Source organism: Pelecanus crispus, chromosome 1, assembly GCF_030463565.1.
Source record: "Pelecanus crispus isolate bPelCri1 chromosome 1, bPelCri1.pri, whole genome shotgun sequence".
Classification (NCBI taxonomy): domain Eukaryota; kingdom Metazoa; phylum Chordata; class Aves; order Pelecaniformes; family Pelecanidae; genus Pelecanus; species Pelecanus crispus.
This window is the reverse complement of record NC_134643.1, coordinates 206,712,065-206,736,811: the sequence shown is the minus strand read 5'-3', so window position 1 is coordinate 206,736,811 and position 24,747 is coordinate 206,712,065. Positions and strand designations below refer to the sequence as shown.

The 24,747-nt window shown below is 42.3% G+C and overlaps 1 protein-coding gene across 1 annotated transcript in view; it reads right to left on the bottom strand.

Moving 5' to 3' along the window:
- Positions 1-9,653: 9,653 nt before the first annotated feature.
- Positions 9,654-24,747, bottom strand: part of LATS2 (large tumor suppressor kinase 2) — a 44,470-nt gene continuing 29,376 nt past the window's right edge. Inside the window, exons 2-8 of the mRNA XM_075715387.1 lie at positions 21,929-22,061; positions 17,722-18,026; positions 16,489-17,691; positions 13,131-13,713; positions 12,314-12,496; positions 10,922-11,028; positions 9,654-10,148 (exon numbers count right to left, since the gene is read on the bottom strand). Of these exons, the coding sequence (XP_075571502.1) occupies positions 9,654-10,148; positions 10,922-11,028; positions 12,314-12,496; positions 13,131-13,713; positions 16,489-17,691; positions 17,722-18,026; positions 21,929-22,061 (3,009 nt within the window). The remainder of the gene's footprint in view (positions 10,149-10,921; positions 11,029-12,313; positions 12,497-13,130; positions 13,714-16,488; positions 17,692-17,721; positions 18,027-21,928; positions 22,062-24,747) is intronic.

The following is a 24,747-nucleotide window of genomic DNA, read 5'->3' as shown; positions in this document are numbered from 1 at the left end:
TTGTGACCACTTAACTGCTGTTATTCGCTTTAAAAATAAATACAGACACTAGGGGAAAGAGTCTTAACAGAAGCACAATACGTTCATGTTAATATAAGTGCATATTAACTCTGGGCTTCCCAGTGCAAGAGAAAGCCATCTGAAAATCAGGCTACAGAGACTGGATAAACCTACGCTATTCTCATTGGTATTCTGTAAGCAATTAAAACTCGTGCCGACAATATGAGTGTGTGATCCACAGTGTCCTGTAGTGCACGGAGTTGTTCGGTGCCCGTAGAAGGAACCATAGAAGAAGAACAGGGAGACACAGAAACCATCACTGACTGCCAAAGTCCTTCACAGGCTTCACTGTTAATTGTAAAGGAAAGTACAAACAGCATGCGGAATTGGGGTATTAAAGGATATAATGCTGTGTACAAAACCATTCCACCACTGTGCTCCCAATACTGAGATAATTCAGTGCTGTCAGTGGTAGAGTATCTCGACAGAGATGAGTAGTAATTATCCTACCCAAAAGAGGGCAGCAGTTAAACTTCTATGGTCTTTTTCATGTTATATTAAAAAATGGGTTTTAGCAATGACAAATGTTGTTTCAAGTAGCTCAATAACTGGGAACCGTGCCAGAGCCTGACAGTAGAAGCTGTTATTTTATTGATATTTCTCAAAAGGAAGTCAAGCCTGATTATGTATGTTGACACTCAGAAAATGCAAAGTAACATTTAAATTCATAATAAAGGGATGAGGAAGCTTTATGTAAGAGTGAGGGTGTTAATCATTAAATTAAAGTCAGTCATTTAGCTGCAAAGTGAATTTAAATGCATTAGAAAAGGGGGGGGGGGGACACGACGACACCGAGATCTGCAATCTGTTTTGGAAAGTTTCCTCCCTGTCCCTTGAACTCCAGCTGCTGTTGCTGGGGTTGGCCGGTCTGTACTGCACCACGACTCTTCCTTAGCAGGGAACCACAAAGTTACTCCAAGGCTCACTAATCATTACTGTTTTCTTCTTCTCGCTGGGTACAGCTGTGCTTCATTTTCCCTGCTGGTTCTCAGCTGCTAGAAAAGAGGATTTTTTTCCTTCCAGATAAACCGTCTTCCATCTTATTTATTGGTCCTTCTTTCTGCTGCTGAGACTTCCAGCCTCTGGCTGGGGGAGCCTTCAGCAGGTCCTGGCCATCCTTGGGCCAGAGCCACAGACTCCTCCGGGTTGGAAGGGGCCCCGCAGGTCTCTAGTCCAACCTTCTGTGCTGATTTTGGACTGCTTAGGGCAGCGTAAGGTCACCTCAAGGTGTCTTTTACAGCTGAGGTGGAGCAGGAACCAAAGCAGGAATGTGCTGGAAGCAATTTACACTGCTTGGGCAAAACCGCTTATTAAATCAGCTGATTCCCGAACCAGCTGTTAAAAATCCCTCCAAGCAATCTCCACACTGAGCAATTATAATTTTGCAGCTTGCCACCAAGTTTCTCACCCTACATTGGAAATTTTGAAGTCGTCTCAACTGAATTGAGACCAAACACAAGAGTAAAGCACTGTAGACACACAGGCACTGCAGTCACAGTCGCTCAGCAGACTGCCTCTAGAATGTTGCCTCCGACCTGTTTGAGGTGCTTCATTTTACTGTGACTTTGGTTAATTAGGCTTCAAGGTCGTGACTGCATTAATTACCAGGGCCAAGTGCAAAACTGCTAGGAACATGGAATTGGCTTTGGCTAGGGAGCTACATATGGCAGGGATTGCTTTTGATTGCCATGACTATGTGGGCTTTGTTTTCAGTCAAGGAACACCAGGAGGTCCCTCTGTCAAACAGCAACAGTCTGTGGGGATCGGAAAGGTGGAGGTGCCCCACAATGCTGCTTCCCATGGGCATCGTGTGCCATGCTCAGCCTGGCATCTGCCACGCACTCCGTGTGCCATGCTCATCTGTGACGGTGGAGACGGAGGCTTGGCTATCATGTCCCCCGTACTGTGTCCTGTAACGGTGAGATGACAGATCTGGGCTGCGACCATCCGCGCTGCTCAGCTACTCACTGGCCCTGTGTTAGGCTGTCCCAGCTCGTGGGGACAGAGGAACATCCCTGGGGCATGGGACACCAGTTCCAGTCAGTGTGGACACAAGCCCATTGGCTCCGCTTGGCTTCAGGAGTGGTGATCGGTCCCTGGTGCGCTCCTGTCAGAACAGGTATAGCCCCCACAGAAGTCATGCCCTTGCAACACGCTCACTCCTTCCAGCCCGCTCATGGCCTTAGGTCGGTATGTCTTAAACTTGCCAACCCTGAAATGCTTTCACATCACTACGTTTTGCTGTCTATATTACTTTTTACCTTCCATTGGGAAAGCTGCAAAGCAGATCTGGGCTACGGTTCATTTTGAAAACAGCAATAACAAAATGTTCCTGCACTGCCGCAAACACGCGGCCACTTGGGACGGTGATCCCAGTGACCACCGTTACCCTCAGCTGAATCATAATAGAAAAAACCCCACAGATCAGCAAACCACAGCATTTCAATAAACTAAAGCAAACTGTGCGCGGCAGCGTCAATCCCTCAGCCACAAGCCTGGGTAAATAAGCTCTTGCTTCTCTCGTGTTGGCACTTTACAAAGCGACGCTTCCCAGCGACCGGCTCCGCCACAGGTTATCGGCTGCTGTGGTGCAAGTCCAGCAGCCTGGCTTGAACCCCGCCGGGCAGGGTGCCACGGCCGCGCCGCTGTGTGCGCGTGGACTGTCCCCCCGGCACGTGACACCCTCCGCCGAGGGACGGTGCAGACGCCAGCCCCGCGCATCACCACCTCGGCACCGCTTCTACCGTGACCCCCATTGCTAGCCCTGCCTGGGATAGGGATTAAATTTAAAAAGAGGGCAAGAAGACTGATGGCGCCGGAGTTACGTGCGAGATGAGGTTGCCAATTAAATTCATTTTAATTCCAGGTATTACTCGGATTTGTTTGACCTCTTTTGTTATTTTTAGAGCTAGTTTAAATTGGCAGCTCCTGTTATGTGGGAAATTGAATGTTAATAAAAAAATCCTTCAGGCCTAAATTGGAACACACAGTTGGAAATTTCCAAGAAATTATATTTCCAAAACCTGTTCTGGAAACACCAAAATGGCCTAGTCACAGCAGTTCTTTTTTATTTTTATAATTTTTAATATAATGTGTTATATAGAATACAAGCCCTTCCCTGTTTATTACATTTTTTTGCTTTGATTTTTTTTGGAAACAAAATATTTTTATCATTTTTTGGAAGTACGATCATAAACGCACCAGTAATTTCCCCCCAAAATATTTCCATTTTGTCAAACCAATATTTTCCTATGAGAAGCATTTTCTTTGGGAAAAAAAACCCACTATGGATTTGAATTCGCCTCTTTCTGCCCAGTGACTTGGTCTTCAGCGACACAGAATTCCCTGAGGGAAACGGCCTGTCCCCACCCGATCCCTGGGAACGGAAAGACAACCTTCTTCTGGGAGATACTTTTATTTAGATAATTCCTCCAGTATTAAGCATTTGGGGGGCAGAGCACTGACTTGTGTCAGTGTTGCAGTCCTACTGCATAGCCGGGACAAGGCATACATTGAGAAGTTGAATACAGCAAAGGCATCGCTCCCGCTGGTGACATGCCGCGGGCGACCTGCAAGGCTTGCAGCTGATTGTCGTCATCCCTACCGGTGGGTGCTGTCCATTCATCTGGCACTTCCACCTGTGAAATGGCATCCGGTCTCTGGCAGTCACCTCGTTTACCTACAGCTATGTGGGTGCACATTTTCTAAAAAGGATCCCTTTTGGGTGAGACTCGTGCTCTGGTTGTGCACGGCTCCGTTCAGTGGTGGGCAAAGGCTGGGGATGTAGCCGAGATGATACGTGCACCAACATCTCGACAGCTTCATAATCCTTCACGCAGCTCTTCAGCCGTACTTTCTTTCAAGGTCTTTTGGCTGGACACTCTCTCTCTGCATTCCTACAGCTACGGTACAATGCTCGGTGATGAAATGAGGCTTTTGTGCAGTGCCACGATGCCAAGAAGAGCGACAACCATGCAGTCCCCACTGCCAGGCTTCTCTGAAGGGCTTGGAGAGCAGCAGATCTGGCTGGCGACAGCCGGCCCCTGCTCCGCTCAGCCTCAGCCCCTCATGCTGGGGGAGGACGTGCCATCCCCGGAGACTTCCGCTGGACAAAGCGCTGGCCAGCCAGACCCAGCGCTGGCCACGGGCCCACGCTGCGTGGGAGGTCGGACTGCGGATCTCCAGAGGTGCCTTCCAAGCGGCATTTCTATGGTCCTGTTGTTTATTCACCCCGGCCTCATCCAGAGCAAATGCAGCTGTAAAGCCAGCCTTGACACCTGCTGCTGTTTCTGTCGCTCCCTGTTCAGTTTGCGTATCTGCGGTCTCCCCTGTTTCCACCCAAGTGAGTTCCACCTTTAAAAAAAACTCGTTCTGTTGGAGTTTCATCATAACATCAGGTTAAACCACACCCTACGCAGATGTTTCGGAAGCTGTTATCCTGTAAATCAGTCCGGAATTTTGACCTTTCTTATCTGTTAGATTTCATGTCTAGAAAACCAAACCAAACCAAAAAACCTCTTACCAATCCCCCGATGTTGAGCTAAAACCAAACACTACAAATAGCTGGCGAACATACCTGTACAGTATTTATATACCGTATATATATTAAAAAAAATATAATATATATATAATATTTTATATATAATATTTATATATTCACTGGACAACTGAGCCCTTCATAAGAATGTGCTAAAGAACGACTGTCCTTGTGACGAGGACCCAGTAGCAAAGTTAGATGCACAAAAAGTAAACGTGCGTTCCTTTCTTTCCTTTTTGATGGTTGTATTTATTCAGCACAATCAGGTATCTTTTTAGTGAAATTAACTACTCTGAAACTGTCATCAGACCAACAAAAGGCACAGGCAACCGGTTATTCAGCTGAGCTTACCGTTGCTGTTAAGGCCAAGAATGACCAATGCTATGGAAAGCAATTATCAAAAAGGCACAATAACTCATCAGACCGTGAGGCCACCGCAAAGAGAGGCTGAGCTACTGCCCTCAGGAGCGGTGATTGCGTTTGCAGAATTTGCATTACTAAAGAGATCCCATCAGACTTGCCATGTTACTGAGTGACCTGCAGATCCTTCTCCTTTCTAGCCCGATTTCCCCTCTTGCCATAGAAAGCTATCAGTGCTCCCTTCGGAAAGGAGCAGAGTTGTGCAGCCAGCTGTTGGCCTGAAAAAAGAAAAGAAAAAAACCCCCACCCATAGCTGCCCAACAGCATAAAAGTAGGGAAAAAAAAAGAAAAGCTGTTCAATTCCCCCTTTTCTTACAACAGCCAAGGGGGCCAAGTGCCTGGGGCTTTCCTGGGTCATGGGGATCCCAGGACCAAGACCAGGAGATGAGGTGTGCCTTACACCCTGCTATTTTTTAAGCTTCACTGAAATTTAAGAAATACTGAAGATCACACAAGGCCTGCTTCGTGAAGCCTCGTTTTCTTCATGTATCTAAAAATTAACAGATGCAGGCCCAGGTATTTTTCAACTCACAGAACTGAAGCAAAAGCACCTTCCAAACCACGAGGGCTGACAAGTCAGTGCATCTGTCAGCCCAGTTGAATTTAAATTTTCCATGTCACCAGCCTCCAGTTTCTTCTGCAGGGCTTGGAGCTACTGCTGCATGTGCAGAATGACCCCGGCTTTACCGATCACATCCTCAGTTTGTTTTGCTACGAATGAGCCCAGGACTCTGTTTTTACCGAGTGCCGCTCACTGCTCATTCACTGCTCAGAACAGAAACCAGAGGAAGGCACAACTTCCATGTTCTTCCTGCAGCAGATTTCTTTGCCAGGAAAAACATTTTTACACTTTTTTTTTTTTTTTTTTGGTGTGTTTTAACGGTTGCTATTTCTACATTATCTATTTCTGAGATTATTTCCTGTGGGAAAGATTTAATATTTCTAATTCCAATAATAATTTTAGTAACAGTTGCCATTTTCTGCCAATGTTTCTGCATTTTGGGATAGAACCAAATTATACGTTCTGAATTCCTCTTCTCATTGCAGTTTCTCTAGGAAAGCTTTAAGACAGTTATTTCATACCTCAAAAATCACAGGGAACAGAATTTTCTTATGTTTATGAGACCGATTTTCCAGCAAGTTCCAGGCTATCGCCTGCTTCCTGCAGTTAACCTTATTCTTCCATTTCCATTTAAAAGTCAAATGCTTCTCTCCCTCATTTAGTTTTCATGTTATTCAAGCTGGGTACCTGGTTATAACTTCTACTGCTATTTTTTTTTTTGCATCCAACTAGGAATAATTTGCTTATCAAGAGCCATTTGCTTCGTGGCAAATCTGGCCGCACTGAAGAATACAGGTACGAAAGGTTGCAGAAGCCCTTTCTGTTCCCATGTGAATGGCACCTTTGCATTACAAAGTTTCCATTCCGGAAACAGCAATTACTTACATTTTTTGAGGCAATTATTTAGACTTTTGTGCACACAGTAAGTGGTGTTACTGCACATACGTGTCTTTGCTGAAACCCAGGAATGAAATTCCTGTCTCGCTGAGATCAGCAGCAAGTTCAACCTTGACTTAGTTAGGATTACATGTCAAATGTCACCTGCGGCCTTAACCAAGGACACTACTTCAGAATTAATAAACTCGTTACTTGCAGTCAGGAATAAATGCAACTAAGGGTTTTTTTTCTGTTGTTTATTTTTTAAAGGCAGATTTTTTTTTTTTAAACACACATTGAATTGATGTAACTTCTTAAAAGGTATTAGATGTTTCTTGCAGGAAGTTCAGCAGAACGGAGAATGCCTGGAGCCAGTCCTACTATATGGCATATTGTTTACTTGTCCAGATTTCCTAAAATTTACTCCAAGTTTCTGTTTACCCCTGAAATGTCTGTGAAAGATGCAAGCCTTCTAAAGACAGTGCCTGATAAGCTGGAGAAGATTTGTTTTCCAAATCAGTTCTTCTTTAGGTGCAATGGGAGTTGGCTTCTGTTCCCCGCAGCATAGATTTTAAATGAGTAATATATTCATTGTGGAAGCACCTGTTTCCTTCTGGGCTAGTTTCTCTTGTTTTGCTTAGTTGCAAAGGTTCTGTATTTGCAGGTGAATTATTTGCATTTTAGAAATCTGTCAGAGGCAACAGCCAGAGGGGGCAAGCACACTGGTTCGGGTTGCCCTGGCAGAGCCACTACTGCAGAGAAAGTGAGCGTGTGGAATTTTATGCCATCTACTGACCTGGTCACACCAAAGCAAGTTTTCCCTGGGAACCCTGCCCTTTAATCTCAAGGGCCACGAGGACAGAAGAAATTGTTGTAATGTACCCAGAGATCCCACATTAAATGCTGCAGGAGAGGCGAGATTTGGATCTCAGGTTTATAATTCAAACCCACCATTAACACTACAAAACCAAATCCATTAAAAATTCTGCCTTACAATAGGCAGAAATTATCCTTTTCAAGAACACATAACGCATTTTAGATTTTGATTCAGATTTTTAATAAATTGTGCCAGTAGAAGCTTTCAAAGGCAATGATATATCAATAAATAACAGTTAAATTGAGTTCCTGAGAAAGAACCTACCACATGAAAGAATGTCAGATAGATGTAAATAACAAAAAATGGCATTACTATATAAAAAAGCAGTAATACTGAATCTTACATGAACTGTCACAACACAAGCACTGCATACCTCAGAACATTCCTTTCATACAAATGTAAACAAATACACAATCATTTTTGTTTAGTTTAGGCTGATGAATTTATATGTTGTTGCTTAGATATCTAAACAATGGATAGGATAGGATATGCTAAAACATTAAGGAATAATATGTGGAATAATATACGGAAAAAATAATGAAGCTCCAGATTTAAAAATAAAATAAAGCAAAAACACATTAAAGGAGTGTTTTCCTCAAATGTTATTATGTCAATCACTTTAAATAGGACTGTTACACTAATCTGAATTAAGGGTTTTTGTGTGTGTTTACTTATTTAGTTATATATAATATATATGCAAATATGTATGGCTTAATTATCTTTAGTATTCTGATATCACCTTGAATAATTCTCACTTATACATATAAGAAAAATGCTATTTTAACATAGTTAGGAATTGATATTTCAAAGTACGCCTATAATTTGACAGAAATGCAGGACTATTGTGCTCCATCACAGCAACATTTTTACCTGTAGACAACAGGACAGAATGACCTATGAACAACGCCAACATTTTCCGATGTCAGTGCCTAAAACATTAGGATCCCAAACAGATACACAGCCAGTCACGTGTAGGGATGTGATGTCTGGAAAAGCCACGTACCTCCAGGTTCCACAGACGTCTGGGGGGGCCGCACACGCTCAACATCAGCCTCATTGCACGTAGGATCTCGACGTATTACAGGAGCACAGCGTTAGACATTCTGTTTTGACGACGTTGAGCTACGTACGTTAGTACTGGTGCTCTGCATTACTGCTAGTATTAAACACTGGACACTGTGCTGCATGCTGCGTGAATAAGCCCGATCTAGACTGTTGCCACAAATCAGCTTTGTAATAATGGTCTTGCTATTGATCCTTTGTGGGGAAACATGTGTGCCGATGATACATGTTTACTAAAACGATCTATTACATCAGACCACAAAATCACTATTCAGTTGTAACCTTTGCAGTCTGGTTTACAAAATTAATATTGGATACAATCATAAGAGGAAACCACCCACACAATACATTATCAACACACAGTTTAAAATGGTCTCATTTTAGACCCTTAGTAAAAATGGATCCACAGGACCTGCCTGTGAATGGCAAGAAAAGGCCATTTCAAATAGAAAAACACTGCTCATGCAACATTCTTCACACACTAGACAATGAAATCACACCCAAATTGTCACTTGCTCACACTTTCTATTACACTCCAATAAGCAGAAGGAAATAAAGCAGCTTTAAGGTTATGTCACAATTTTGAAATGTGGAAAATACATATAATAAACAAAAATCACGGTGCGAATACAATGGCATCAGTAAATTTAGAAAATTAGAGCAGGTTTGGTTGGTTTTTTTTTTTTTTTTTCATTTTTCTTCTTTTTTCTTTCTTACATTATTGCACAGAGACCTTTCATCACATGTTCTTCAGCTTTATGCATCTTCCTAAATGTGAAATAAGTGCTATGGATAAAATAAAAACGTAGAAAAGAAGAACAGCAGCATGATTTGTCGAAGTTAATCCCTATAATTTAGTAGGAAAAAAACCCCTGCTATAAACAAAATATAAGTGCTCTTTATTCATTTAAAAAATAACGCTGACAGTTGCAGAAGTCTGTAAATGTTAATCTGAGTAGGGGGATGCTGACCTCAAATAAAAATAGGCCTAGAAATGGTAGACTGCTGGCCTTGCAGATTTTGGTGAAGACCAGGATTTCAAGTGTCATTATCAACAGTTATTTACAGTAAAACTGACCTGAACTTTCAAGAGTGTCATTTTTAGGACCTGGCCCTGCAAGCTTCTGACTCCCCAGGATGACTCCAGCCTCAGCTGAAGTTACACCTGAACAAGTGCTGCAGGATCAGCTCCTAAAGGATCAGTTAAAGGCCCTACTGGATTTGAGATTAGTCTTATCTGAAGTACTCTATACAATAATTTACACATATACAGGCTGACAAGCTCCAGTCTGATCCACCACACCTTTGTCTTCTACATCAGATTTCTCAGACTGGCCAACTTCCATTCCAGAAGGTTTGGGATACCTGAATGGATACCCATTGTCATCGAAGAACCTTCGGAAAGTAAACTCGTAAAAAGCATGTTCTGTGTGTTTGCTATTGGAAGAGGCTAGTGGATCCCATGTCCTGGTGCTGTCACCGCTAGCATCGTTCCAAGGACTCTCTTCTTCAACTGGATCAAAATTTGAAGTGTCCATTGGATGGCTGATCTTTGGAACATAGGGAGCTGGCTGCCTACGGATATCAGTAGAGAAGTCCATGGAGTGAAAGAAAGAATGGGCCTTAATATCATCTGCTCCATTTCTTCCAAGCCTGTCCTCAGCAGCGCAGCAGAGCTTTGTGATGAGATCAGTTGCCTCAGGGCTTAGCTTGATCTGTGAGGGAATGTGCAGTGTGCTTTCCCAATTTATCACCTGGACATAAGAAAGGTATTAAACAACTTCTAATCCTGGAAACAGAATCCTTCCGATTATTAACAACATTAACTGTACAGAATCATACACATAATTAGTCAACTCACAGTCTGTATAGTTATTTTAGAGGTTCAAGAACCCAATGATTAGATTGCATAGTCTGTTAATAATTGCTTGAATGAATCAAGAAACATTGTCGGATAGCAGATAAAAAGAGCGATTCCATTTTAAAAAAAGGCAAATTCCTTCCTGAATGCTCCCATAGTCCTATTTGAGAACATATTCAGTTTACACATGACTTAATGGAATGACTTCAAGAAATTACTTCATTTCATCTCCAAAATGTAAACTAGGAAAAGTGGTCATGAGATAAATCCTTTCTAATAAAAAACTACTCACTGTTTGACTTTGAAACACTTACATTGCCAACTGTAATTATCACTGGCATATCAGCTTACTCAAATCTGATAGACACTCTAAGGAATTTAGATGGATGAACTTGTGCTTAAGAAATCAGAACTGTGCTGAGAAGACTCATAAAACTAATAACTATCTATGCAGTTGGACAAGTCAGTTCCATTCTGATATTCAGTATCTCCATTGATTGGGAAAGGGTTTGTCCCTGCACAGAACTATTTAAAATCAGGATTTTGTAATCACTGCTCCTTTCTCTAGTAAAACAAGAGGGGATAGATAGGTCTGTGCATGGAGGAGAAGGGAAGGGAAAAGGTTGAAATTTTGCTACCACAGACCGGAATTTTGCTTCACCTTACCTTCAGTTGGGTTTCTGTGGGTGTAGGAGCCAGAAAAGGAGGCTGTCCCACTAACATCTCAAAGAGGATCACACCAACACTCCACCAGTCACAGAGCTGAGTGTATCCTGAAAGGCAAGTCAAAAGGTTGTCCTCCACAACCAAGCAGAATGTGTACAGAGCTACTTGCAATTAAGTATCGAAACATACAGCACAGATATCTGTCTTTTCTCAGACAAATAATCCGTGACCTAAAACCAAAGGATTCCCAATCCACCTTCATCATAAAGTCACTTCTGCTTGATGACTTAAATTCTACTGCTGTCAGTAAAGATCTAATCCTGTTGTCTCGGAATCTTTCTGAATAAACTTAATTCTCAACAAAAGTGAGTGGTGAAATCACACAATTAGAAAGAATGAAGTTTTTTTCGTGCCCTGTCCCACAACTACATGACTACACAGCACAAACTGGACCTCAAAGAATAACAAAAAGGTTTAGTGACTGATGTCCCCCCCTAGGTTCAGTGGAGGTGACACCACGAGTTTGAAAAGCTGCTGAAAGACACAGCCTGGCTCTAGAGACAGAAGCATAAAGAAGACGACTTTATGAGCAAGTTCCAAGCAGAGGAACAATTTAAATCACTTCATTGCTCTGACAAGACAAATAAGACATATGTTTAAGATCTCCGAAAAGGAACGGAGGATTTAAACACTGATGTCAATGGAAATTTGTGTCATCAGATGATGTAGGGTCCAATGTAAAATCTCTCAACTTGAGAAAGATCAGGTTTAGGATCTGGCTTGCAGACAACTTTGAACATCTAATCTCTTTACTACAGAGGCTGTGTCTGTTCTGCATGGATAGCCACCAAGTACTGTCTGAACTCCTCAAGCCAAGCTTTTGAATGCAGGGTGTCCAGTGTAAATTGTGGAAGACTTTTTGTTGGGTTTCCCCAAGATTCTGGCTGGGAATCTGGAGGACATGTTTCCACAAGTTTACATCATCCATATTTAAGCAGCCCGTCTGAATCAGTGATTCAGAACCATCAGCTGGCTACTCACTGGTCTATGTAGGCTTGCTAGCAGTCATAGTCGTACTCCATGAGTACAGATAATCTACTTTATACTTGAAAAATATCACTGCCAACATCATCTGACACGTTTATTAGCAATCTCATTCAAAGACCTCAGAGTGTAGATACAGACACACAAAGTATGACCGCTATCAACGTCAGCAATGTGATGCTAAACAGTGAAGCATGTAGAGAAATCTGTTCTCCTTAATCTGAGCCAAGTGTGTGTGGCCTTCAGAACGACAATCTTCCAAAGCAGCAAGCTTAAGGGAAAAAAAAAAAGAAAGTATTTCAAAGCATCGATGGTCACTTAAACAGGAGAAAAATACAGGTTATCTACCTTTACGAAGCAGGACTTCAGGAGCAATATAATTAGGGGTTCCAACTAACGAGTGGGCTAGACATCTCTGATGCTGCTTCTTAGCTCTTTGTTCCAATGTCTTCAGCCTATCTCCACATCTACAATTGGACACATCATCCCAAAGATCACTGGGCTCCATGCTGTCTTGTCTGATATGGCTCCCTTTCAAATGGGAGAGAAAGTTTACATTCACAGTCATACAACACAAAGAGAAAAGTATTTATCTAGATCTACTTGTGCCATCTCCTACTCTCACTGAAGAACAGCATTTAAACTTTAAACCCAAGGCATTTCCTTCTGCCCTCCTCTTCACAACTGGTTTTCCATAACCAGCAAAATGACTCTGTCTCAGAGCAAGGAAGCATGCTCCCATATGGGAGATACAGAACAATGGCATATATTTAGATTAGCTATACCAATTGTTTATGACCTTTTTGCAAACAGACACCAATACTCCTCAATGGTGCACGCACAGGAGGTGTGTGGACTGATTTCAATCTGTGATTAAATTATTTCACCATCAAAAGAGACCCTCCAAGCAAGTATAAACTGAAAAATTGCTGCTACTGCAGTGGTCAGCCAGATTACTGATAGGGATTTAAACAGTACTGGAAACAAAGGACTGGAAACAAACTAATTGAATGAGTTAATGAGAGACAGAGCCATCATATTGTCATTGACCCTTTGTCAATGTACACACCTCTGTTTTCTGAGCTGGCATTTCTGCCAAGAGGTACCTGTTTGTTTCAAAATAAATAATGCAATACCATCACAAAAAAAAGCCTAAGAACACTACCTTTCTGATAGTATTTTGAATTGTGAGTCCACCTGAATCCAGTACACAGTCCAAAGTCAGTCAGTTTGATATGCCCATCAAGGTCTATCAGAATGTTGTCCGGCTTGATGTCTCGATGAATAAATCCCATTTTGTGCACACTCTCTATAGCCAAAGTGAGCTCTGCAATATAAAATCTAGCCAGACGCTCTGGAAAGACCTCCATCCGGATCAGTAGACTCATCATATCCCCACCTGGTATGTAGTCCATCACAAAGTACAAGTTCTCTTTATCTTGGAAGGAATAATAGAGTTTAACCACCCATTCATTGTCTGCCTCAGCAAGTATATCCCTCTCCGCTTTGACATGAGCCACCTGGTTCCGGTTTAACACATCTTTCTTTCGCAGAGTCTTCATGGCATACAGGGCATGGGTATCCACTTTGCAGGCCAGGCATACTTCTCCAAATGCACCAATACCCAGAGTCTTGATTTTCACAAACATAGATTTGTCCATTTTGGCCCTTTTAAGTCTGTTGTAGTTGGACTCCTTCTGGTAGAGAATTTTCCTCATTTGTTCCTGTTCTGCTTCACAAAGGCCAGCCTTTACAAAGGAAAGCAAACCACAAGAGCTAGTACTGTTACATTCATAGCAAGAGAACAATAAACTTGCATTCCCAAAATGCGTTTCTCAGAAAAATTAACTAAGAACCAGAGAAGACGTATTCATGGGAGATATACTCTCATCTGTCTGTTGAGGTATTTCTGAAATACCGGCAAATTCACTGTGCCCTCATTAGTTGCCTGAATTTGCTGTATCTGAGATTGGTCTGCCTTTCTCATTTGACTGAACGAAGAGGCATGGGGCAATACTGTCAGAGAGGGAACATAACACAACAAACCTGATCATGGGATTTGGTTTACACCTTTCAAATGTGCACTTTGCCACTGCACTCCACTATAAGTATGTGCACAGCAGTACAGCTTAATTTAAACTGAAACATAACCGTAGATGAAGCAGTCCACTTTGTTTGTGAACGGTTCTCCAGGGCAACTCACATTAACAGTTCCTACCTTGAGTGCTGTTTAACTGTTGTTTTTTGTGTCGTAATTAAGAAGCTGGTTTTGACCTACACATTCCCAAGTGCCTTGGGAACCTTCTTATTTAGAAACTGTTTTTCTTGCTCTGCCATATACAGCCTCCACTCTCAAGCTTTGTAGATCTCCTGACCATCTGTTCTATAAATGTCTCCCTTTTCCCTCCCCAAATACGTGCATATAACGCTAAGCTCTGGCCTCCCCCCAGTCACTGCAGCCCAGACCCTGGTGCTATTTCCCCCCTAAATGTTATTAGTTCCCCTCTGCACCTAAGCTGTAAAGAAGCTGGCTTGTCCAGCTACCTCCAGTCCTCAGCGAGCCTCCAAGTAACTGCAACATTTCGCATGGCTGCGGGGCGAGACCTCCTGAGAAAGGGAGAAGCAGCAGCATCCAACCAGACTTTCCCCACCCTTCAAGGCAGAGCCTGCACACCGCCAGCTTTGGTGGTGCCTGACCCTCTCCTGAGAGCTACTGGTGGCCTCCACCAGCAGAAGCCCCTGGGCTGATCCCCAGGATTCTCTGACAACTCATCTTCTGCAGCACACCCCTTTCTGCAAACCCCATTTCCAAAATCCTGAATTAACTGGCATCAACTGAAGCACTTTGAGAGGAAGGTTAGTGCCTGGTGGGAAGGGGCAATGGGGAGGAGGGTGGAGGGAGCTGAAGCTGACTGATGAGCATGCTAGAGACCCAAGCATATGCCCACAAGGCTGCTGCTTAGATCGATTTAATTTCACATCTGTAGTCTAGGTCTTTAAAGATGAATGTGGGCAGCCAGACTACACAGTGAGATCCCCACAGTATAAAAATGAAATCTGTATGAATAAAGGATGGAGGAGGTCTGCAGAAACTTGCAGAACAGGTAGGATGAATTTTCAGATTGAAGGCAACAGCCAAATCAAAACAAGTAACACTGTTTTTAAAATGTAAGGCAAGTACATCAATCTGTAATAAAGGAAATATTTACTATTGTAAGGTAAAATAATTAGTGTGCTGTGTTCTTGGTTAATTCTAGAATAATGCAATATTCAGACAGTCAAAATCTCCTGAGTGTATTATTCCAGCCAGTGATGAGGTTGCTAGGGGAAGGAGTTGCTTTTGTTTACAGCTGAATTATCTCTGAGTTATGAAGGGAGGGAAAGCTGAAGAGTCAGAAGAGAAGAACTAATGCAATTAGCTGCTGTTTTACTTCTCGAGAGATCATTCCCTATCTCAATCTCAGGAAAATATTCACTAAATCCAAGCAATGCAACACAGTCTGTACTTGCAGTGAGGACAAACTATTAACTGTCACTAAAATGCCAACCTTTCAAGAGATTTTAGAAGCATATTCATTTAATTTTAACCTCAAGAAACAAATCGCTGAGTTTTCTGGAGCAACACGAGCTTCAAATTAATTGACTCTGGAAATTGACTGTGCTAGGGAAGATCAGGTAGTTAATTATTATCCATTATGTGTTAATAATAGCTTTCCTTAGAGTTTAACCTTAAATACAAAAGTAGACTAGTCATATTCTAGTCATGCCTGGGGAAAAAAAACTCTTACAAATTTAAAAATTAAAAACAAAATTGCCAGAGCAACCATCAGAACTTGGCAGCTTTGTTTTAAGCAGCCCTATCAGTGAATCAGCTTAGGTTTGAGAGCTACAATTAGGCACGAAATAAGCGCTCTCACTCAAAAAGTGCATCTCCCCGAGACCTGCTTCTAGAACAAGTTCCAGCAAGGGTCCCAAGATCAGTTCAAGCTGGCCAAGATATGATTACTTGCAGGATATTATTACTTACATGTGTTCAACAGATAACTTCCAGTCAAGTATTATGTATTCATCTGAAAACATGGCACAGTGAGTACACTGCCAAGCTGAACCATGGCTTTCGTGAACGAGTGGCTACCAGTGGAACAGGGAGGAAGAACTGGAGCAAAGTGAAAACCTTTTTCAGAGTTTTGCAAGAGCTGCCGAAGTATTGCCAGAGTTATCTCGGCCTCACACCTGGCTTCTGAGTTCTTGCCTAAGCAAACCTAATACTTTCCTACTATGGGGGGGTTTTCCTTCTTTTCACTTTTCTGGTATGAAGAGATACTATTTCACATCTCAGGTTTTTCAAACAGCCTCCCAGACCAGCATCCATGCTTCTAAGTGAAAATAGTCTGGTATAGGGAGGTGTTGGATACCTACTGCTTGCAGTGGAGTCTGCCTTTATACATTTTTTGACTGATTAGAAATAGTAATAATCAATTTGACCCCATTAGCTTTTATTATAACAAAACAAGGAGAATTACTTTAGCCATTTCTTGCTCCAATTGTAATCTTCTGTTAATTTTCTGCTGGTAGGTCTTTATGACATTTTCTACATGTTGCTCCATGTAGAACTTGAAGGCAAAAGGCGAGTAGCTCTTTATTCGGGATTCTCGCTTTTCCTCATCTTTGCCATTTTTTCGCACAGGCACTGGAGATGTCTGAATCTGCTTTTTATCCTTGCTTGGTTTTTCAGCTTTAGTGTTCTTGCCGCTTTTATCATTTCGTTCGCTGTTCTCCTCAGCCTTATTGCACGTTGAACTTGGGACTACACGGAGGGTCTGCTCTACGCCCATGCATAAACAATTGATGTCAAACTGCTCAGAGCTACCGGGAAGTAACAAATGCTTGGGATATGGTGGTGGTGGACACCGCAGTTCCTGGTTACCGTAATCCACATCTAGTTGATAGGCATTAGCTGCTCCAACAGGTGGCACATGCTGCTCAATGATCTCCAAGCCATCCACAGCCGGTGCCTGCGCAGGTAACCAACCAGGATGGGAAGGTCCCACTGCAGTCTGAGGCTCAGGTCTCATCACTCGCATGCTCTTCACTGGCTGGAGAATATGAGCAGATGTGACCGCTGTGATCGTATTTGGAGACGTAATTGAAGGATCAGGTTTTCCTGGAGGAGCCTGTCTTATAGACACTGTCACTTGTGGCTGTTGCTGGTGGTTGTTAAAGGAGTTTGTTCTGCTCGGCACTGTGGCATCGGGTCTGAAGGATACATGTTGCCGTGGAGATGTTTCTATTCCTGGATTTTGTAAAGAATCTCGGCGTGACGGTGTCGCTGCCTGCCACTGCTGAACTTGAGGATTATTCATGTCATAGAGGTCCATGTTTAGGCTATTTCTAGATGGGGTTAATAGATTTTGTGGTGGACTGTCTGAAAAATCATTAGCAAAGGCTGGACCTCTGGATATCACATGCATTTGATGAGAAGAAGGACTTGTCTGTTTGTGATGAGAATGTGATATATACAGGCTTGCTGGTGCCTGCTGAAATGCATGACCAGAATTATTCTGAACAACTGCTCCCTTATTTGGGAGATTGGTGTATCCTCCCTCCTGCTGCATCTTGTTTTGGAAGGATGGACTCCGCTGAACACCATACCCCATAGGTTCCCCCTGCACCATCATGTGCTGCCTACTGTAATGTTGGCTGTTGGAGCCATGGGATGCCTGCAGCTGCAAAGCTTGACTGCTGTGATTAGCCACCGGATAATTAATCACAGAAGACTCGATATTTGCAGGGTATGTTTTCTGCTGATGGCTCGTTGGTGTGCTGTGAGCGCCTACTCCAGAGGGTCGCTGTACAGGAGCATTCATAGCTGTAGGCTGCGAAGTAGAGATTAAATAGTCCATGTATGGCCTTGGAACTTCAGTAAGCATATTTGCACCTTCTGCCCCAAAGCCTGTCCCTTCATAGGCTGCATTACTGATCTGATGGTAGGATGGAAAAGATTCGTTTGATCCTTCAAAGCTTGGCCTGCGGGTTACATTATTTGGCACAATACCCTTTCCTTTATAAAAAGAACACAGAAAAATGTTAGGAAACAATTCAGGTGAACCAATTACTTTGCATTACTCATCCATCTATACATACAGACATACACACACACGCACACACACTGTGTAGGGAGTATGTGTTATAAAAACACCTTCCAAAATCTAAATTAAGCACTCTGAACGTTTAAAGTTATAGGTGCCAAGTATTACTACTGATAATGAGCTACTGGCCCACAACACTGCTCATGCCAGGAATCATCAGGGAGTCCTATCAAATCATGAAAATAGAAGCACACATTCCTTAACTATGAAATCATCAGATTACACTACAGGCTGGTTTTTAAAGCTAGACCAGTATTACCAGTCATTACTGTCAGACAGGAGGAAGCTACAGAGCAGGGGGTTAAGTACAGCACCAACGGGAGAAAAAAAGCTCCCGGAAGGACTGTCAATACAACTTAAAGTCAACATTACTATAAGCTACCAGGTCATCACATAGTCCACATCTTCTGTACAGTGAGCTCACTGCTCACGCTGGGGATCTGTTTACATCTCTGTTCCATCGTTCTTGTCAAAAATCCTTGTTTCCCTCTCCGTCATTTACAACAAAGGCATCATACAATTTGTCCTGTATTCTTTCCAATGTGTTGGACACAGAGTATCCCCTCATATTACTCATCTTCCATCTGTTTGGAAGGCAAATCTTTCAGGGTGTCAACATGTTAAACTTAGCTTGAAGAATGTGCAGAGACAAGATAGCAGCATTCCTACACTGGAAGTATTAATGGCACTTTTCACCAGTTCTTTCATCTGAGGACAAACTGCAGGTGTATAAAGCACTGGCTGTGCTAAAAAGGCAAGGGAAGACTCTGTGCTGTCGCTACTTTTTTGTTCCCCTTCCAGTTCTTTAGCTTTCACAAATCACAGGACTTGGCCCATTTATGCCTAAACAATTTCCTTTCAAAATCTTGATTTCACAAGGTCTGCAAGAATAGTCATATTGAGCTAACACGCTTGAACACTGGATTGCAAGCCTTTCCGTTTATTTGCATTACAGCATGTCCCAGCTGGGCCAGATGCAGCACACCTGAGCATAGCTGTTGACTCCTTGCCTTGACACACAAGCCCTGCTATACAAAGACACACACGGATGTGCACGTTAAGACAGGTCTACGCACCGTCTCTGCACACTGAAGAGGCTGCCCCCACACTAAATGACACTTTCATAACCAATGCAATGTTTTGAAATGGAATCAAGTTGGACAAATAATCAGTGTTCTTTAAAATGGAATCTATAATCGGCAGCTCTTTTTTCTATGATAACACAAGGCCATGCTTACTGAGGCTGTACTTATAAGAGCTCTCCCTGATAGCTCATCTGTTGGGACACAGTGAGATGCACTGATGAGGCTGTGGCAATCCAAAGCATCCTAAGAAGTGGCTATCATGGCCCAGAGGTGGGAGGCAGTAAAAAAAAGTCCCATTTGTCATCTCCGATTCATGCTCAGCCTTAGGGGCAAACTGACTTTGTTTTTCCCTATCAGAGGCCATGAAGGAAAGTAGCAGCAATAATTGTCCTCCTTTGGGACACATACTTCAGCTGTACAAGGGATCTTGCTCATGTCAAGAGAGATATGATGTCTACCTCCTAGATTCCTCTGACAGAGGAATATTTGGATTTGTGAAGATACCAGATGTGGTAGTTGCAGATGGTTTTTTTTTTTTTCCACACATTCCTACCCAACATGGTAACTGTTATGACTATCTCTTGCCTGTGAAGGTTTTAGATCAGAGTGTATTCTTACAATTAATCAACTATACTCATGGAATCATCTGTTTTTATACATAACTCTCTGTTGCACAGTAATATCTGGTAAGTTTTATTTGAGTCTTGCCAGTATGCTGAAACTCATTAGCTTTACAGCTGAAGTTAAAGCAGGACAAAACTGAATACTCTGAAAATCTATTTCCACACACCAATATACAGGATTCAAACCCAGAAGATTTAAATTCTCAAACTGCAAATGAAAGTTCCCAAGTAGCATTACCTGCTTCCTAATAAACTAGAGGAGACCTATGCTATCCTAGCACAAACAATACCATACCAAACAAATCAATACAATTTTGTGGAACCTCAGGCTGGCAAGCATCGATTGCACAATACTTAAGTTTTGCATTCTGTGTATCCTAAAAGCAAAGGTGGATCTTCAGCTTGAAAGGTTAAGTATTCAAAACAGCTGCATGCATTGGAATGTTAAGAAAGCAAAACCAAATGCAAATGAAAGACAACTGAGTAATTCAAATGTTAGCCTAGAAACATTTTTCAACCCTTTCAGAGGAAATCTATGCTCTTTAGGGCTGGGTGCATTCTTTCACTTTAAGGAATAAAGCCTTTGTAATATAAAGCAAAATACAGTTCAGTAATTCTGTCAAAGTTATTTTAAATTCTCCTTAAGGCCCAGTTGAGGCCACATTTGTGCATGTATTAGGACAGAGGTCTCCAAATAGCAGACTGTCCAGTACTACTTTGTCTGTCAGGTGATCATGCTGCAGGGTAACACTCTCAGAAATGTTTTCTTCAGGTTTTCCAGAAATCTCCCCTAATAATAAAACAGGAAGTCTAAGACCGATAGAAAGGGCAGCTGAGCTGCTCCTTACACAGAACCATCACCCTTTCCCACCACATCTGAAGCTCCATTCCTGAGAGTGACCACCTGGAAAATGAGGTCCTTCCCTGTTTACATCTTCCTTACATGTGGCTACCCTCAGGGTTCCCCAGGAAAGAAGTGGCTTTACTGAAGACCTCCCTCCTGTCCAGGGATTTCTCTTTGTAAACTGAATATTTCTCTTCCTCAGCTTTCCTCATCTCTGGATATGCCTCTCTATCAACTATGCTAAATTTAACACCCTTCCCAACAAAGATCTTCAATTTGATCAAGAGGCAAGAAGGAGGGTGCTGCTGAGGTGGCCAAGAAGAGAATTTTGTCATGTGGGAATCACTTGCACTCAGTAAACTCAACTTATGACCACACTTGGAGGTCTGTACTACTGTAATCAGATTGATTGAATGGATTTGTTAGCTTTAACTAGTGCAGTACAGACAAGACCTTTTAAGTCTAAATGTTGCCACTGACACAAGAGAAGTTCCTTGTCCAACGAAACAGGCCCCTGACAACAACTCTCCAATCCGCTCAACTCTTCATCCACTAACCCCTCTGCAGCATGTAACACTGCATGATTACACAGGTTCAGCCAGTCAGAGGATGCCTATTTGTCTGCTTGGCCAATTTTTGAAACTGAAGAAGATAAAAGTAACAAATTCCATCCAAACCAGAGTGTATCCTGATCACAGATCAAAAGCATTCTGCAGTGCTCTAAGTGCTAATACCTGAATGGCAGCAACTCTTGTAAGGCCTTTTGTCAGCTGTGGTCTGATGTTTGTTGATGAGGCATATGCAGGGCCCAAATCCTCCCATTTGCTAATTCACGTGAAACAGAACAGAAGCAGACTAGCAAGGATGAGTGGAAAAGCTTCTGTTATCTTGGCCCAAGCTATTTCTGCAGTGTACTTACAAGGATGTTAACATGAATGAATTCCTGGGAAGTGAGCTATCTCACAACTCCATAGCAATTACTTATGTGCAAGCTTTTACTTTGTGGTAAACTTGAGATGATTGAGGTGATCTGCACTGAAAGATAAATAGCTTTGTGTTTAAGAAGGTGGACTACGAATACGCTCTTGCAAAGCAGGTGAGTTGTGTTCAGCTTCCAGCCCAGCTCACCTTGCAGGGCCATGTTCATGTCACTGTCTCCTACAAAAGTATTATAGAATACTGCCAATCCACTACTTCTCACCAGCAACTCTACTTTAAAAAATAGCTTATTGCAAGAAAGAAGAAAAAAAGTTCATGCTCACCCGGTGAGGTCTGCTTAATTACACGTACTATCTGTTCATTTCTAGGATCCAAGTAGCTCATCTTACTGATATATTCCAGAGCTGCTTCAATACTTCTGCTACCCGTCTGCTTCAGTGCTCGGACAGCCATCTCCTGTATAAAGCAAACAACACTTGAATCACATTGAGACAAAACCCAAGCACTGTACTGCAGGCTAGAAAGCAGTAAGCATTCTTACATTTATAGAAACATTTTATAATTCACACCAGATCACAGCTGCCTGAAGCCAAATGGACTCGTATTTTGAAAACATTCGCATGCCTTATACAACTCAAAAATTAAAAGAAAATAAGAAAAAACACAACCTACCCAAACTCTGGCAATTAAAAAAGCATTAAATTGAAATGTGTACTTTAAGATTCCTTAAAATAAACTTTGAGTCAAATTTGGAAAAGGCAGCATAGTTTGACATAGGATGAAATGGAATTAAATATTTAGCTTTTGGTATTTGAGAGCATGTCTTTTAGTCACACCTGAACACAGTAAAAGCTTTAAGGTTTCAGATGCCACAAGAAGCTAATTAGGCAGGGACTGATTTCTGCTGAGCGAATCCTGGCCCCACTAGAGTCAATGGGGAAGAAAGATTGCTGTTTTCAGTACAGCTGGGACATCATTCACTATCTGCTTGGAAAATGATTAGCACACCAAACTGCACTTCACATTGTTAAGTCTTTTTAGCTGTATTTTATTGGGCATGCATGCATCACTGAGAAGTTAATATGGGTGCCAGACACGCAACCTGAAAACTAAAACTGGGGTAAATATGAATACTGTAGTTAAACTATTCCAACACAACCACGGTTAGTATTCCCTGCTCTACAGCCAGCAAGTCACATTCTTCTGGAATTTGTTTATACATTTACTTATAGCTCAGGTATATAGAATACTTTTCAACAATGACTCTAGCCTCTGGTTGCAAAGCAAAATTCACAAATCCTTGCACAGCTGCATGCTCTTTTCTGAAATGATGGAGAGTCTGAAATCCAGAGGTTTAATGCTGAATTCACATTACTGAACTTCAGCCATCAAAAAATTAGATACTCAGTCAAAAGTAGTTGCTGAGAACCACTCTGTAATCACCTCCAAAAGGTAATTCATAAAACAGATATTAACAGGAGATAAATTGACCTTTCGTGACAGAGGATTAGAAGACTAATTTGGACTGGCCTCCTAGCTCTTAGATGGCTGAAGCTGGATTAAATGAATGTCACCATCAAGGACTTGCCTGCAAATGTCAGTATCCTATTATCTTGCCACTGTAGTGCCATTTTTAGTGGAATTCTGTCATCATAACCTGCCCACTAAGCGCTGAATCAGATGGAGTTTGTGCCTTCTTGGCTTGGCTTACTGACTGCAGATGTGACAGCTGGGTTGGCCCAAGCGCACCGCTCTCCCACGGGGCAGTTCTGTGCACTGGCTAGCAGTCAGGTAGCCTCAGCATGTACGCCCCTTTCCCATATCATCTGGAGCAAGGATCAACTTTACTCAACTGAACTGCAAGTACATGTAACATACTCACTAATTGTTTACTTAGCAAGGGAGGATCATCTCAGATGACACTAATTCACAGTTAGCACAGAGCCACACGCTGGCACTTGGCATTTTGCTTCGCTTAGCTCAGTCCCCTCCTACTCCCCCCAAAATGGCAGCATTTTCTCCATTACTCAGAGGTTCTGCTTGGGGAATAGCTATAGCAAGTCTGAATATTTTTCATACAATTTATGACTCATAATTCATAGAAAGGCAATAGTTGGTTTCACATTTCCTATAGCTGAAATATTTCACTGGCATCAACACATTACTAAGGGCAATTTTAAATCAACAGAAAACTATTATGTATGAAGGAAAGAATTTACCACAATGTTTTTTTCCTCTCTTTCTTTCTTTTTCCTTCTTCTGGATACATTTCTAAAGTATTAGCAAATTCACATCCTAGTGCTCAGCATTCTCATCATCCAGGGACTCTGGGCTTTACAGCCCAGTTCCACAAGGCTGCTAACACACTCTGCCCATTTACACCAGCTGGATCTAGCCTTAGATCACAAGTCTTAAAGTTTCCTAAATCAAATGTGCTCAACATGCAAGACCGAAAGATCTTTGGCTTGGATGTTGGGGTTTTTTTTGTTTTGTCTGTAGTGGAGTACCAAGAGAATAAATGCTTGGTAAGCAATTACATTAATGAGTAATAAAACAGCCCATATAATCCACTTCTCCCTCTCTTAGCTGTGTTGGCTGTATACAATTCAAAGGGGCTAAAATAGGGGTTTTTTTTATCACCAGCACAGTGATATCACCTCTGGAAACACTCCTTTCCCCCCCACCATACTGCGGCACTATTTTCTCCTCTTTTTGCCATTGCCTATGTCAGAAAAGCAGAGTAAAAATGACACTGGTCTATTTGAAGCTCCATGTTCTACCTTCAGCAGATATGTTAGGGGATTCATATTTAAACTTCAGTGGGAATAATGGGAGGGGAAAAGCCCAATACATTTCACTGTGGACTGTACAATAACCTAAGAGGGCCAGCAAGAGCTTGGGACCAGCAGATGTGTCACTGGCAATTTCACCCCTGCAAGCCCCCAGTGCAGCAGCAGCTCTGTGCTCCAGCTCAGCACCTCTCATCTTTCATTAGGTCAGCTCCCACCCTCCAAAGGGTTTCCTCATTACATACCCTGTTTGCTTAGCATTTACGTTACTGCTGGAAAAAATGAAGTAAGTTTTTTTGTGGTCCAAAAGAGCACCTGTGATTCCCCTGTAGACCATCCCATAGCTTTGGCCC